General features: G+C 30.8%; 2 protein-coding genes across 2 annotated transcripts; both read left to right on the forward strand.

The window, feature by feature from the left end:
• The first annotated feature begins 201 nt into the window (after positions 1 to 201).
• On the forward strand, positions 202 to 1,430 carry LOC105109603 (basic endochitinase CHB4-like). The gene is made up of 2 exons (XM_011004352.1): positions 202 to 707; positions 912 to 1,430. The coding sequence occupies exons 1-2, from the start codon at positions 287 to 289 to the stop codon at positions 1,313 to 1,315; spliced, it is 825 nt and encodes a 274-aa protein (XP_011002654.1). The 5' UTR covers positions 202 to 286; the 3' UTR covers positions 1,316 to 1,430.
• A 13,414-nt stretch (positions 1,431 to 14,844) lies between these two features.
• On the forward strand, positions 14,845 to 16,064 carry LOC105109604 (basic endochitinase CHB4-like). Its single transcript, XM_011004354.1, has 2 exons — positions 14,845 to 15,341; positions 15,546 to 16,064. The coding sequence occupies exons 1-2, from the start codon at positions 14,921 to 14,923 to the stop codon at positions 15,947 to 15,949; spliced, it is 825 nt and encodes a 274-aa protein (XP_011002656.1). The 5' UTR covers positions 14,845 to 14,920; the 3' UTR covers positions 15,950 to 16,064.
• Positions 16,065 to 16,319: the final 255 nt, after the last annotated feature.

Consider the following 16,319-nt stretch of genomic DNA (forward strand, 5'->3'; position numbering starts at 1 on the left):
AGTTTCTACCTTTTATGGTATATAACTATCTAACCACTTCAACAACATGTCACGTAAGGACATTAATGTCATTATCCTAGATATTTTTGCTAAATTTTATTTATTTTGCTAAACTTTATAGACTAAATTATAATCAACTCCTAGATATTTTACACGTAAAATTATAGACCTCGTCCACTTTGTGCCACTATAAATAGCTTAACCTCGACCTTATCTCCACACATCACAAGAAATTCCTCTCTCTCTTTGCATATCAATATCAAAACTCCCTTCAGGAGTAGCGAAAATGAGAAGCAATATTCTCCTTACCATTATCTTAGCCATAGTTCTTGCAGGAGCCCTGCCCAAGAATGTGGTAGAGGCTCAGAATTGTGGCTGTGCTGCAAACCTTTGTTGCAGTCAATATGGCTACTGTGGCACTGGCAATGCCTATTGTGGTCGGGGATGTAAACAAGGGCCCTGTTATTCATCGCCTGCGCCTACTACTCCTAGTGGGAGTGGTTCTGTTGCTGATATTGTTACGCCTGCTTTCTTCAATGGTATAATCAACAAAGCTGCTGCAAGCTGTGCTGGGAAGAATTTCTATACAAGAAATGCATTTCTCAGTGCTGTCAATTCATATCCTCAATTTGGTAAACTTGGTTCTGCTGAAGCTTCTAAGCGTGAGATTGCAGCTTTCTTCGCTCATGTTACTCATGAGACTGGACGTAAGTTCCTCTTCCATCCCTAATAACATTTCTCGCAGCATTTGAATAGCAAGCATGATAGCCAACAGTATTCTGTCTGTCTACCTATCTTTTCCACGAATACAGTTGTCCGCATATGGATTTTGCCAACAAAGTGAACTGCCTAATAAACGTGTTTCAGCTCCTCGTGTGTAAACTGACAAGAGAAAATGTCTTATTTTGCAGACTTCTGCTATACAGAAGAGATAAATGGTGCTTCCCGTGACTACTGTGATGAAAACAACAAGCAATACCCATGTGTTCCAGGCAAGAAATACCATGGTCGCGGACCAATCCAACTATCATGGAACTACAACTATGGGCCAGCCGGAAGGAGCAACAACTTTGATGGATTGAACAATCCTGACATTGTAGCAAGGGATGCTGTTGTGTCATTTAAGACAGCCTTATGGTTTTGGATGAAAAGTGTTCGTCCTGTTGTAAGCCAAGGTTTTGGAGCAACTATTCGAGCCATTAATGGTAATGAATGCAATGGTGGAAACTCAGGTGCTGTTCAGGCTCGTGGTAGATATTATAGAGATTATTGCAGTCAACTCGGCGTTTCTACTGAGAATAACCTCGCTTGCTAAGTTTTTAAATAACCGGAGTTGTTATGCCAAGTTATGGCTAATCATATGAAAATAAGATGTACTGCTATGAAACAAATTGAAGAGAAATAAAGTTCATAATAATCTTTATGTCTCTTATAGATTTTCAGTAATTTTGATGTCCCTTTTTATATTTATTTTTATTACTTGGAAAAACCTCCACTTTACGTGGCCATAAATTTGTGTTGAAATTCAATTTACGCCTTGTATTTTATTTTCCATCAATTGAATCCATTTTGACCAAAAGATTGGATCCATCGAACCCAATATATTAGCAATTAATTTGAAATTGAAATCACTATATGCGTGCATATTCATTTATTCTTCCATTTCCATAATAAATTTTCAAATTTATGTTAATATCCGTAGAAGGATCTACTCTAATTAATTACTTCTTGAGTAAAACAAAAACCAAAGGAAAAAAAAAGTATTTTTAAAAAACTTTTTTTCCCCAGGAATTTGTCCTCATTTTAATAAATCTTGATTTTTACATATTGCTTATGCTAGAGACTAGATAGAGACGAGAAGCTATGAGTTTTTTTTCCTCCCAATTATACAAGCATATTGTTATAATGATCTCAATAATTTGAACTCTATAGAAATTGTTGTTTTAGTTTTAAATTTTTTTAAAACATAAATAAATAAAATTTCTTCAAAAATTTTGAAAATCACTTAGTTTGGAAATTAAAAATTTGATGAATATGACATGTTTTCTTTTAATTTTTTATTTAAATGAAAGGTTGTATTGCCTGTTATGTTTATAATACATGATTAGCTTCCTTTTCATTTTTCAAATTTGGTAGGTTAAATTTGGTTGAGTGATATCAAAATTAACACAAGTGTTTGTCATTGCATCCATCAATAATTGCCATGAATTGTAAACATTATGTTTAAGATTATGGTGTAAAATATTTTTTATTTGAAAATATATTAAAATAATATTTTTTATATTTTTAATTCTTGATATTTATATATTAAAATGATAAAAAAACACTAAAAAATATTAATTTAAAACTTTTAAAAAAATACGATAAAAAAAAAACGATCCAACTGCACTCTAAAAAATACCCTTTGTTGTTTTAGTTTTAAGTTTTTTTATAATATAAATAAAAAAAAATTTCTTCAAAAAACTTGAAAATCACTTAGTTTGGAAATTAAAAATTTAATGAACATGTTTTTGAAAATGAAAGGTTGTGTTGCCTTGACTGTTATGTTTATAATACATGATAACCTTATTTTAGATCACAGTAAAATATGTTTTTTAAAGTGATTTTCATATAAAATTATATTAAAAATAATTTTTTTATTTTTTATATTAATGCATGATAAAAAAACACTAAAAATATTAATTTAAAACTTTTAAAAAGATTAAAAATTTTAAAAAATATAATCCAATCATACTCTAAATAGTGCCGAGCGACACTAAATTACGTTTTTCTAGACATTAAGGGATTGAATTGAACTGTTCTAAGAACATCCAGAAACTGCAACACCTAGGATCTTCGCCATCGAATCACTATTGAGATCATTTGTTGGTTCAAAATCATGTTGAGCCGACGTTGAACATCATGAATATTAATGGAGAGACTTTTCAAAGAAGTTGTCGAGTCCATTTCTTACATGATAGCAATTGTGGATTGGGGTCCTTGTCCATGGACAACATCGCATTGATCTTGATGTTAATGAAACAAGTTTGAAATACAGTATGATAGGCAACTTGCTATGATTTCCTCTTGCTTCCCCATTATCATACTGTGTGGCGTTGCTAGGCCATTTGCTTGGCTCACTTGACCGGCAGCACTTTATATTGACCAAAGTAAACGTGATCTTTTCCAATATATACGATATGGCCGCACTGTGGTCAAATATCTTGTTAGTGTTGATTAATGGAAGCTCTAAAGGCACACCCCACCCATTTCTAATCCAGCTAGCTAGGTGTGGAAGAAACGATGGCGCCTATTCTACTTATTGTTCAGCTGCAAGAGCTGAGTTGTAGTAAGGTGGAATGAGTTGACTTGACATGTGTTGGAATGAGCACTATCTATTCCAGCTTGCTTCGTGTCTTCGCTTATAAAATCCCATTTGTTTGTGTTTTATAAGTTTTATTTGAAAAAAATATTTTTTAATTCAAATTATTTTAAAATTTTAAAAAATTTTATCTGATGATATGAAAAATAAAATTTTAAAAATAAAAAATAATTATTTTGATATATTTTCAAATAAAAAATACTTTAAAAAATAATTATTATTACATTTCTAATAAGTTAATCATCATGAGAAAAAGAAAATATTGGGTATTAAAGAACCAATTCAATCTAATAATTTAAACTATTAGATTAGATATCAAGATATAATTTATATTATTTTTTAATATATTCTTTCAAGTAAAAGTCATTTGGCTTGTACAAGTTCATATTATTTTATGTTTAATTTGTATCAAATAAATAGAGATGATAAGATTTGAATTTGTGACTGTTTAATCATCAAAATTTTAATATCATGTTAAAAAATAATTTTAATTCAATAATTTAAGTTGTTATGTGATATTTTAAAATATAATTTATATTATTTTTTAATATTAAACCGAAATATTTGAGTTAGAAATTAAGTTGAGTTGAGAATAGTGTTTTTTCTCCTTCCTGTAACATGAATGGCGCCTCTAATTAATAAAACAGATATTGTATGCAAGTTATTCAACCACATGCGTCGATTCTGGGCATCCATTTTTATCCAAACAGTTAGCTACAAAAACTAGAAAAAAAAGGAGCACTAGAAGACGGGTCAATTTTATTTTTTTCAAACCTTTCATTTATGGTGAAAGGTTGTCTTCTCTATCTTAAAAATATATAGGAAGGCGACGTAGATTTTGGGTAATTAGCTAGTCAACGACGGCTATGCCCATTCTATGCCATTGGGTGCAGTATCTTCGTAGAAGCTACTCCAGACTGTTTAAAGTAAGAGGATATTACGTTTTCTTTCGTTAGGAGATAGGGTTGGACAGGCTTTTTCCTCCAAGGTCAGAACTAGCATGGTAAACTACCAATTGAATCTGTGTCTTTATGGGGACAAGATTTCTATTTTCTTGCCTAACTTCTTTCAACTTCTGCTTGAAATGATAGTGGTTGATTATCCTTCCCTAGTTGTTTGAAAAGTAATACGCATCTGCCAGCAATGGCACAAACAATTGGTACGGGAAATTATACTCTATGCCCTCCCTCGGGCCCATATTTGTTTCAGATAATAGTGTGCTAAAGAATTTAAAAGAAATTGTGTTACTGTGAGTGTGAAGACAAGAAAATTTCCAGATTATGCTTGTCTCCTGGCATTGAAAACCACTTTCGTAAAGCCTTTGAGGATCCTCTTAAGCTCATCTCCCGTATGATTACCATCTATCGTGTGCTGTAACAGCACAATACAAAGTTAAAACTTCATGTTGATTAAAAAAATAAAAATAGAAATAGAAATAAAAACTAATGTTAAGATATCCAAAAGCCTTGAAATGATTTGAGAATTTTAAGTATTAGACAAAATATCCACCATGAGTGAGTGGATGTTCAAATATCTTATTTGCTGGGACAAGGTCGGATGTTAGAAATATGGGTGAACTCTCCTCCAGTTTTGAATAGCTTTAGCTTCCCCGGTTTTTCCTATATTTGAGATACGACTTGAAATCAAACAGGTTGATATTATTTTACATATATACGACATGTACTATTGCATATATATATATATATAAAAAAAAATTCAACAAATATACTTCAAATTCAAGATAAATTAATAAAAAAAATTAAGTTTAAAGTAATATGAATTTATACAAGTTTCAAGTCCAAAGGACTTTCACTTAAGAGGATTATGTCAGAGAATAATATAAATTATATCCTGAAATCTCACCTAACAACTTAAACTTTTGCGTTGAGATGGTTCGTTGCTATGGTATCGAAACCTTGATAGCCAAATAGTTATGAGTTTGAATCTCATCATCCTCATTTATTTAATAAAAAATTAAACACAAAGTAATGTGAGCCTGTGTAAATTTTAAACCCAAGCTCAAAGGGCTTTTACTTAAAGGGATGTGTTAGAGAATAATATAAATCATATTCTGGAACCTCACCTAAAAACTTAAGCTTTTAGGTTGAGAAAGTTAGAGAATGATATAAATCATATCCTGAAACCTTACCAAACAGTTCGAATCTCACCATCTTTATTTATTTAATAAAAAATTAAGTACAAGGTAATATGGGATTGTGCAAGTTTCAAGCCCCAAGAGTTTTCACTTAAGGGGATGTGTTAGAGAATAATATAAATCATATCGTAAAATCTCATCTAACAGCTCACGAGTTCAAATCTCACCATCTCCATTTATTTGATAAAAAAGTTAAGCACAAGGTAACGTGAGCATGTGCAAATTTCAAGTCTAAATGGCTTTCACTTAAGGAGATGTTTTAGAGAATAATATAAATCATATCCTAGGGGTGAGGTTCCAGGATATAATTTATATTATTCTCTAACACCACATATAATAAAGTCAACATCTAAACCCTAAAAAAATGATTGGTACAATGTTTTTGACATTTTAGTCAATTCCTAATGGACAAACATAAACTAATTATAATATCCAATTTTTTGCTTTTTTTTAAATGTGAAAAAGATGTAATTTTTTTATATATAAAAATATGCTTGAAAACTTTTTAAGATTTGGTTGTATGCATAAAAATAAAATATTTTTTTCTTTTTTGATTTTTTAAAAAGGGAAATTGATTTAAAAGTTTTGATTTTTTTAATATTTTTTAGAAATATTTTGAAAGCAAAACCAAGTATGTTAATACTGGATTTGTATCTTATAATGTAAATATATAACTCAATATTATGCAAAATTGATAGAAAAAAATTTGAGAAAATAAAAAATATTAAAATAATTTTGAATTTTTTTATAATATATATTATATTATAAATAAATAGATATTAAATAAATATGAACAAGGTCGACCCAACTAACTGGTTCAAACTCAACCTAAAAAATATTGGGTTGATCTCAGCCCAAAAAAGGGAGGTTGGGCCAATCTCAACCCAACAAAAAAGTTGGGCTGATCTCGACCCAACATAATTTTTTTATTTTTTTAGTTTGGATCAGACCCGTCCCAACCATTTGGGATGGACCAGAACTGGCTCGAACCAAAGTCCATTACATGAATAATGGATATGAATTATAATTCACGTCCATTATTGATGCATGATTAGTAGGACATGAATTATAATTCATGTGAACATAGAAGGAAGAAGAAAAATAGGAGGAAAGGGGGCTCACCTTGCACAGAGGTCGTGGATGTCATCACTAGTCTGGACGAGGATAGTGGAATGGCTGGTGGCTGGCAATAAAGCTGGAGGCAGGAAGAAGAAGAAAAGGAAGAACCTTGCAGGAAGAAAAGGGGAGAGATGGTGCAACCACTAAATGAGGTGGTCGGCGGCTACTTGTGGTGGAGATGATGATGAACAAGATGAAGGTAAGAGTGGTGGTGGTCAAAAGCCACGATAAATATAGAGAAAGAATAGACAGTTTATAATAGTAGTAAAAACAAGGGGGAAAGCTAATTTTTTTACCCAATTTTTCTCATGCTCAAGCCATAATATTCTTCACTGGGGAAAAATTTTTACCCTTGATTTGACTGGAAAGGATCCCAATCATTAGCTCAAAGTAAACACCATAAATTATCAAATTTGACAGTTAAAGGCTGTCTGAGTTGGCCTTTTTAGGTCGTGCTATGTGATGTCAATAAACTTGAACGGACCATACTAAGGTGTAAAAGGATGTTAGGTGATCATTTGCGTACAAGTTTTGTCAAATTTGGTAAAGGTTAGAGGCATTAAATGTACCTGCAAAGTAACCTTTCTGGGTTGTCATTTCAAAGAAAAAAAAAAGATGAATAGTAATCAAAACAGCACCGTTTTGGTAACATTTACTTAATCCTTTGATTTCTGATTTGTCACGATTACTTCATTAATTAATTTTAAACTTTTAATTTTATATAATTTCGTTCTTAAAAATACTTCGATGTCAACCCCATATGTCTGATCTTTTTTTCTTTTATCCTTAGTTTTATATTTATGCAAGTTGACTATCAATTAACTATTAAACTTTGAATTTCTTTAATTGACTGTCATTTGACCCTAATTTCAACTAATTGTATCCCCATAATTCAACTTTGTTTACATGTTAATTATTGGTTGTGAATTTATTTAATTTGATTCCTAATTGAAGCCAAAACTATATTATTATTTTTTGTAATTTTTCCCTTGATTTCTATCAATTAACTTGGTAAAAATTTAATTTAATTTTTTAAAATTTTAATCTTTTCAATTAAGTTCAAATTGGATTTCCAAACTTAATTTTTTACCATTAAACTCTTAATAAAATTAATTTAATTTATTTTAAAATATAATTAAATCCTTATACCTAATTAATTTTTAAGTAAAGAAACTTGAGTTGAACACACAGGCTCCTGAACTCCGTCCTCAGATAAAGAATTTAATAAACAAACTCTGTGACGAGAGACGTCAAATAAAAGAGTGGAGAATTGAATGAACATGTTGATTTTTAAAGGGAACATGTCTTAACATGACACCACGAGTTGGAAGCTAAGATGAAACATATGCTTAAACAGATAGAGGAATTACAAGGCTTGTTTGGTCATTAGGTTGGAAACGGTTCCTCAAACTATTTAGCCATTATACTTGTACACGTATTATTATGAATGAAATTCCATCTTTCTTCTGTCTTCCTTCGTTTATAACTTTCTTATGAATTATAGAATTGCTATATTTGATGCAAATTTATGTTATAAGAATTTTTTAAACTTAGTGATGTGAGCCATTAAATTAGAAGCACAATATATAGAAAAATCATGAGGTATAATCCCTAACTAATAAAAATATAAAATTAAAAAAAAATCAATTATACAAAAGGATTTAAAATTAAAAATAGCAAGTAAAAGCATAAGAATTTAAATTGAAATAAACTAAAAATAGCAATTAAAAGCATAAGAATTGAAATTGAAATAAAACATAAATTAGAGGATAAAATTGAAAAGGAATATAGATTTGGATTAAATGATGGAATTGAGGAAAAAAATAAAAACATATAGATTTGGATTAAATGATGGAATTGAAAACAAATAAGAATTATAGAAAGGATCAAGAAAAAAACTAGAAAAAAATAATCATATTAGAAAAAATAATATATCACAAATTGGATTGAATGTTGAAATCAAATCAAATATATTTTTTTTATAGAAGAGCCAAAGTTAAAAGTTAAAAATTAAAAATAAAAAAAAATAAAAAATAAATATGAATTATCAATAACTAAAAGGACAACATTGAAATTTTAAATAGGTAGTATGATTTTAGAATGAAAAAAAAAAGATAAAAGATTAAAAATAAATTGCACCAACGATAATTGATCATACCACTATCACCACATGCCACCCCACCAAAAATAATAAGCTACAAAGATTTTAAAAACATGGCAAAAGATTTTATTAACTACTGTGACATATTATGTGTGCAAACAGATCTTGTGAGCGCCTTCCACATGTTGGAGTATGAGTTATATATATCATCAACTTTTCTATTTTAATATTATTTTATTTTTATTAAAAAATTAAATTACCATCAATAATAACAAAAAAAAAAACATAATGAAAAAACATAAAAGCTCCTGTATGCAAGCTTTAGAAATTTTGCAAGTTTTTTTTATTGTTCTTAAAATAGTGAATTGATGTGAAAGCTCTTAAAAGTTAGTTTCGATAATTTTGGTTTGAAGAGTAAATTAATAATTTCATTGTTCTTAAAAAAAAATAAAAAGACAATTGATCAATATAATAATTAATAATAAGTCATGAGAAAAGAAAAAAAATACCCAATGTAAAAGCTATTGGTTTTTTTGAGAAGGATAAATAGATAATTACACTATAGCAATAAATAGTAAAATATTTCTATGCCATAGTATTTTCAACTTTTGTTTTAGCTTTATTCTTCTTTTTTTCGTTATATTGCTAGATAAACATCTTAATTTTTGTTTTCGTTATATTGCTAGATAAACATCTTTTAACCGCAGTTAATAGTATTCACAGCAACAAATATAACTAAAAGCAACCAAGTAATCAGTGCATAGATCCTTAATGTGTCATTAAATATTATAAGAGATTTAAATAAAAATAAAAAATATATATATAAATGTTCATACACAAAATTTATATGGTTTAAGGGCCGCACTTTATAAAAAAAAATATTTTTTTCCGTCAAATTAAATATTACTATTTGAGAGTAATTGAGTTTATCTACTGAATTTATCATCCAATGTGCTTGCACCGCGAAGCCCAACATATCTCAAGCCCATCATATTATAGTCCAAATGAAGGAGTGCTTGCAACGCGAAGCCCATCATATTATAGTCCAAATGAAGGCTCAAAAACTATGGGCCATTATGACGACAACTGTTCAGCACTTCATTTAGGCTCCCGTCTTCCAAATGAAGTGCAATTACAATTTCAGGTTGTGTTAGCAACAATTCCACGGCGTCGCATCCAATGTTTCTCAGACGCATGAAGCACAAGGCTAAGTTTCTCTCTCCAAGTGAAAGTCTACAGCATATTGAAGATGAATGTGAGGTGGAATCCCAAGGCTCACTGGACTCTGGAATCAGACAAGGGGTTCGTTGTTCAACATCTTCATATGCAACAGCATCAAATTCTGTTGTTGAGGCAGAGGTTCAGGGAACGTTGAAAACTGGGCAGACATTGGGTTTTGGAATGTTGAGGACTCGCAGGTACTGGTAACATCCATTAGAGGCCAGGTGTACAGAGAGCTGGAAGATTGGAATGACGACCAATAATGCCATTTTGCAGCTCGACATTGGATATGTATCACCTTCTTTCTTAATGAAGATCTTACTCTGGAATAGTTGAGGATTGGGTATGTCTGCTAAGGGGGCATCGATTAGGAATACTGTTATACTGTTCTGCATAATGACATTGAGGTGTGTTTCCTGCTAGGAACTAAGAGGTCAATGTGCTGTGACAATTTTGTTCATGCATTGTAGAATAACTTATCAGTCAAATGGTTTCCCCTTAATTCAGTTGATTAGGCTGGAGGTATTATAGAATAACTTATAGAATTGTCTGATCGCTGCCCAATGATCTTAGGACTGCAATGCCAAACTTGGAGATGGAAGCCATTTCGTTTCCGTAATTGTTAGGTCTCTCAGCCTATGTGTATGGACAAACTTGAGGTTCATTGGCAGGAATATGGTATTAAGTACAATGGGAGACTTCACTTGGTTAAAAAGCTTGCCTTTATGGCTATGAAATTCAGAATATGGAATAGAAAGGAAGTTGGCAATCAGGACTTGAAACTGTTGCAGCTTTAGCGTGACATCCAGCGACTGGAGAATATAGAAGAGGACAGACAGCTTAACCATGAAGAACTTTCTATGCTGCAAATCTTGCGCTCTAAGCCGTGGGAAATCAATAAGTTCGTGGAATCAATCTGCAGTACAAAATCAAGACAGACCTGGTGCAAGCCTTGGAGATAAGAATACAAAAAATTCTTCCACATTATAGCTAATATTCGAAGTAGTAGAAAACTCTATCACTCGTATCAGATACAATGATATACTGCATCCCTTCCCAAGGACATCAAGGAGGCAGCAATATCCTATTTCTCAAGTCTGTTCACTAATGATATCTCTACAAGAGCTACAATGGGGTTCCTTGGGTTCAATAAACTACCCATAATACAAGCTCAACAACTTGAACAAGCGGTAACTATGGAATAGGTCAAGCAAATGATTTGGAATTGTGATGGAACAAAAGCCCCAGCTCTTGACTGCTTCACCTTCATTTTCTATAAAAACGCATGGCATCTGATAGGGCCTAACATTTTTTATATGGTGCTTGAATTTTCTCGACTTAGGAAATTACCAACAGGAATTAACATCTCTCATATGGCCTTTGTTCCAAAATCAAAGCTATCTACAGAATTTTCAGAGTAAGGCCAATAAGTTTAGTGCATGGCTTGTACAAAAATATACCTAAACTGCTATCCAACAAATTGAAAGTCATTATCCATAGTATTAGTGCTAATCAAACAACTTTCATCAAATTTTAGATGGTTTCATTTTGGCTAATGAAGTTGTACACAGTGTTAAAAAAAGTGGGCACCATAGTTTGGATATGAAAGTGGACTTTCATAATGCTTTTAATTCAGTTGTACAGGAGAACCTAGAGAAATTGATGTCATGTATGGGTTGTTGCAGTAGATATTCTTGTCACTGTCAAAAAATTAATAAATAAAAATAAAAATATTAATAGAAATATTCTGTTGATAAATTATAATTTATCAATAAAATATTTTTATTAATATTTTAGCAATCACAACTTCATTTTTTTCATATGAATTTTGTTAATTGAATTTATTTTTTTTAGTTATTTATTTATTGTAAATTTATTTGAGTTGACTTTCTTCTTTTGTTTTTCCAAGTAACTAAGTTTTGAGTATTATTATGTGTTGATTTATATTAATTTAATTATTTTAAAGTTTTGTAAAATAAATTTTTTTAAAATATTTTTAAATAATCACCGACAGGATTACATACGGTATTTTTTTAAGAAAATATTAACGGAATAAAATAGGTAATTTTTTCATGTTTTTTCATTAAAAAATTCATTAATAATAATATTTTTATTACCAATCGATAAAAAATTATAGACAAAAAATTCACTGATAAAGCATTTTTATTTATGATTCTATCAATAAATTAATTATTAATAGAATAATAATACAAATACTAATAAAAAAAATTTATTGATAAATATAAAGATTATAGTAGTGTATTCAACGTTGATCAAGCACGGAGTTTTGAGTTGAAAATAACCATGTTAAGGCGAGAATCACTATCACCTTTTCTTTTTGATATAGATATGGAGGGGTTATCAGTTCTATTTAAAAGAGCTTCCACTTTTGGATTATTTAAAGGAATCCATTGTGGAAATGGGATGTACATGAGTTATTTACAATATGCAGATGATACTTAGTGTTTATTCCTAATTATTTTATTTTGATAATTAATGCTAAAAGGATTTTGAGGTGGTTTGAATTGACTTTAGATCTGGATGTTAGTTTTTATAAAAGTTCTCCAGTTCACATCAACCTAGATGATGAATTTACAGTAGGACTAACAAATGTGATATATTGCAAATGGAACACACTACTTGCCCAATACTTAGACCTTCTTTCGGGGGCAAACCTGAAAAGACTCTCCACTGGAAAGCTTGTGATAACTAGCATCCGCACAAGACTAGTTTCATGGAAAGGCTTTTAATTTGGTTGTACAGGAGAACCTAGAGAAAATGATGTCATATATGGGTTTGTGGGTTTGTGGAGCAGCTATTCTGTAATTGTAAGAATCAATATTCTGAATATGTGTATTCTTCTTCTTGTATTCGACGCAAAAGGTTTTTCTTCATTTTTTTGATACTTAATTAAACTACAAAGAGGTTTTTTTTTCTATTTAATATGGAAAGAAAAAAAATAAAAGATATTATAAAGAAAAATAGAGGGTTACTTTTCATTCTAAAATCTAAAAAAAAGATTCGATAAAAATAAATAACAAATAAATAAATAAACTAAAAGAAGTGATCAACATATAAATGATTTTTTAATTTTATTCTGTAGCGATTTCCATAGTAATTTGATTGAAAGACGGTTGATAAATAAAAATAAAATATTAATAGAAATATTATGTTGATAAATTACAGTTTATTAACAGAATATTTCTATCAATATTTTAGCAATTACAACTTTATTTTTTTATATAAATTTTTTAGTTGAATTTATTTTTTTAGTTATTTATTTGTTGCAAATTTATTTGAGTTGACTTTCTTCTTTTGTTTTTCCAAGTAACTAAGTTTTGAGTATTATTGTGTGTTGATTTATATTAATTTAATTATTTTATAGTTTTGTAAAAAAAAATTTAAAATAATCACCGACAGGATTACATATGGTATTTTTTTAGAGAAATATTAACAGAATAAAATAGGTACTTTTTTTCATGTTTTTTCATTAGAAAATTTATTGGTAATAATATTTTTTATTACCAATCGATAAAAAATTATAGACAAAATATTTATTGATAAAACATTTTTATTTATGATTCTATGAATAAATTAATTATTAATAAAATAATAATATAAATATCAATAAAAAAAATTATTGATAAATATAAAGATTATATCAAGCACGGAGTTTTGAGTTTAACATGACATGTTAAGGTCAAGGCGAGAATCACTATCACCTACTTCTTTTTTACATAGATATGGAGGGGTTATCAGTTCTATTTAAAAGAGCTTCCACTTTTGGATTATTTAAAGGAATCCATTGTGGAAATGGGATGTACATGAGTTATTTACAATATGCAGATGATACTTAGTGTTTATTCCTAATTATTTTATTTTGATAATTAATGCTAAAAGGATTTTGAGGTGGTTTGAATTGACTTTAGATCTGGATGTTAGTTTTTATAAAAGTTCTCCAGTTCACATCAACCTAGATGATGAATTTACAGTAGGACTAACAAATGTGATATATTGCAAATGGAACACACTAATTGCCCAATACTTAGACCTTCTTTTGGGGGCAAACCTGAAAAGACTCTCAACTGGAAAGCTTGTGATAAACAGCATCCGCACAAGACTAGTTTCATGGAAAGGTAAGTTCTAGCGAAATGCATTCACAGTGTTATCATATGGAATTTTGTGGGGGTATTTGGACTGCAAGAAACAAGCTGATCTTCAAAGATAAAAAGCTTGATTGAAATACATTGTTTCAACTAATACTCCATCGTCTTGCACTTTCATTAAAGGTCTGGAATAATAATTTCTCATACACAAAGAATAATTTGATTAAAAGTCTCCAACGCATTCTAACAGGGTCTAATAAGTGATGAGTTCTTGTTTATAGGTGCTTGTTAGTGGCAACTTCTTTGTGACTTCTTTTTATGTTTTTATCTATTATAACTTCCTGTTTATTATCGCCTGAATGATATGCTAGATTTATCAATAATTAACTCGTTTGAGTTGACGTCATTCATCAAAAGCAAATTAAGCTCTTAATTAATGAGAGGAAAATGTTGGGTTGGGAAAAAGTTAGGAAGTGATAATCAGTACATACCAAGCCAAATAAGATTGTCTCATGTAGTGATAGACACATGGTCCTAAACAGGTCGATTGTGTCCGGTGTAGTAATAAAGTTTCTACCTTCTATGGTATACAAATGTCTGGCCACTTCAACAACATGTCATGTAAAGAGTACATTAATGTCATTATCCTAGAAATTTTTACCAAACTTTATTTATTTTGCCAAACTTTATAGACTAAATTATAATCAACTCCTAGATATTTTACACGTAAAATTATAGACCTCGTCCACTTTGTGCCTCTATAAATAGCTTAACCTCGACCTAATCTCCACACATCACAAGAAATTCCTTTCTCTCTTTGCATATCAATTTCAAAACTCCCTTCAGGAGTAGCGAAAATGAGAGGCAATATTCTACTTACCATTATCTTAGCCATAGTTCTTGCAGGAGCCCTGCCCAAGAATGTGGTAGAGGCTCAAAATTGTGGCTGTGCTGCAAACCTTTGTTGCAGTCAATATGGCTACTGTGGCACTGGCAATGCCTATTGTGGTCCGGGATGTAAACAAGGGCCCTGTAATTCATCGCCTACGCCTACTACTCCTAGTGGGAGTGGTTCTGTTGCTGATATTGTTACGCCTGCTTTCTTCAATGGTATAATCAACAAAGCTGCTGCAAGCTGTGCTGGGAAGAATTTCTATACAAGAAATGCATTTCTCAGTGCTGTCAATTCATATCCTCAATTTGGTAAACTTGGTTCTGCTGAAGCTTCTAAGCGTGAGATTGCAGCTTTCTTCGCTCATGTTACTCATGAGACTGGACGTAAGTTCCTCTTCCATCCCTAATAACATTTCTCGCAGCATTTGAATAGCAAGCATGATAGCCAACAGTATTCTGTCTGTCTACCTATCTTTTCCACGAATACAGTTGTCCGCATATGGATTTTGCCAACAAAGCGAACTGTCTAATAAGTGTGTTTCAGCTCCTCGTGTGTAAACTGACAAGAGAAAATGTCTTATTTTGCAGACTTCTGCTATACAGAAGAGATAAATGGTGCTTCCGGTGACTACTGTGATGAAAACAACAGGGAATACCCATGTGTTCCAGGCAAGAAATACTATGGCCGCGGACCACTCCAACTATCATGGAACTACAACTATGGGCCAGCCGGAAGGAGCAACAACTTTGATGGATTGAACAATCCTGACATTGTAGCAAGGGATGCTGTCGTGTCATTTAAGACAGCCTTATGGTTTTGGATGAACAGAGTTCGTCCTGTAGTAAGCCAAGGTTTTGGAGCAACTATTCGAGCCATTAATGGTATAGAATGCAATGGTGGAAACTCAGGTGCTGTTCAGGCTCGTGGTAGATATTATAGAGATTATTGCAGTCAACTCGGCGTTGCTCCTGAGAATAACCTCACTTGCTAGGTTTTTAAATAACCGGAGTTGTTATGCCAAGTTATGGCTAATCATATGAAAATAAGATGTACTGCTATGAAACAAATTGAAGAGAAATAAAGTTCATAATAATCTTTATGTCTCTTATAGATTTTCAGTAATTTTGATGTCCCTTTTTATATTTGTTTTTATTACTTAGAAAAACCTCCACTTGACTTGGCCATAAATTTGTGTTGAAATTCAATTTACGCCTTGTACGTATTTTATTTTCAATCGATTGAATCCATTTTGACCAAAAGACTGTCCATCCAACCCAATATATTAGCAGTTTGAAATTGAAATCACTATATGTGCGCATATTCATTTGTTCTTCCATTTCCATAATAAATTTTCAAATTTA

The sequence above is a fragment of the Populus euphratica genome, unplaced genomic scaffold, assembly GCF_000495115.2.
Source record: "Populus euphratica unplaced genomic scaffold, PopEup_1.0 scaffold223.1, whole genome shotgun sequence".
NCBI lineage: Eukaryota > Viridiplantae > Streptophyta > Magnoliopsida > Malpighiales > Salicaceae > Populus > Populus euphratica.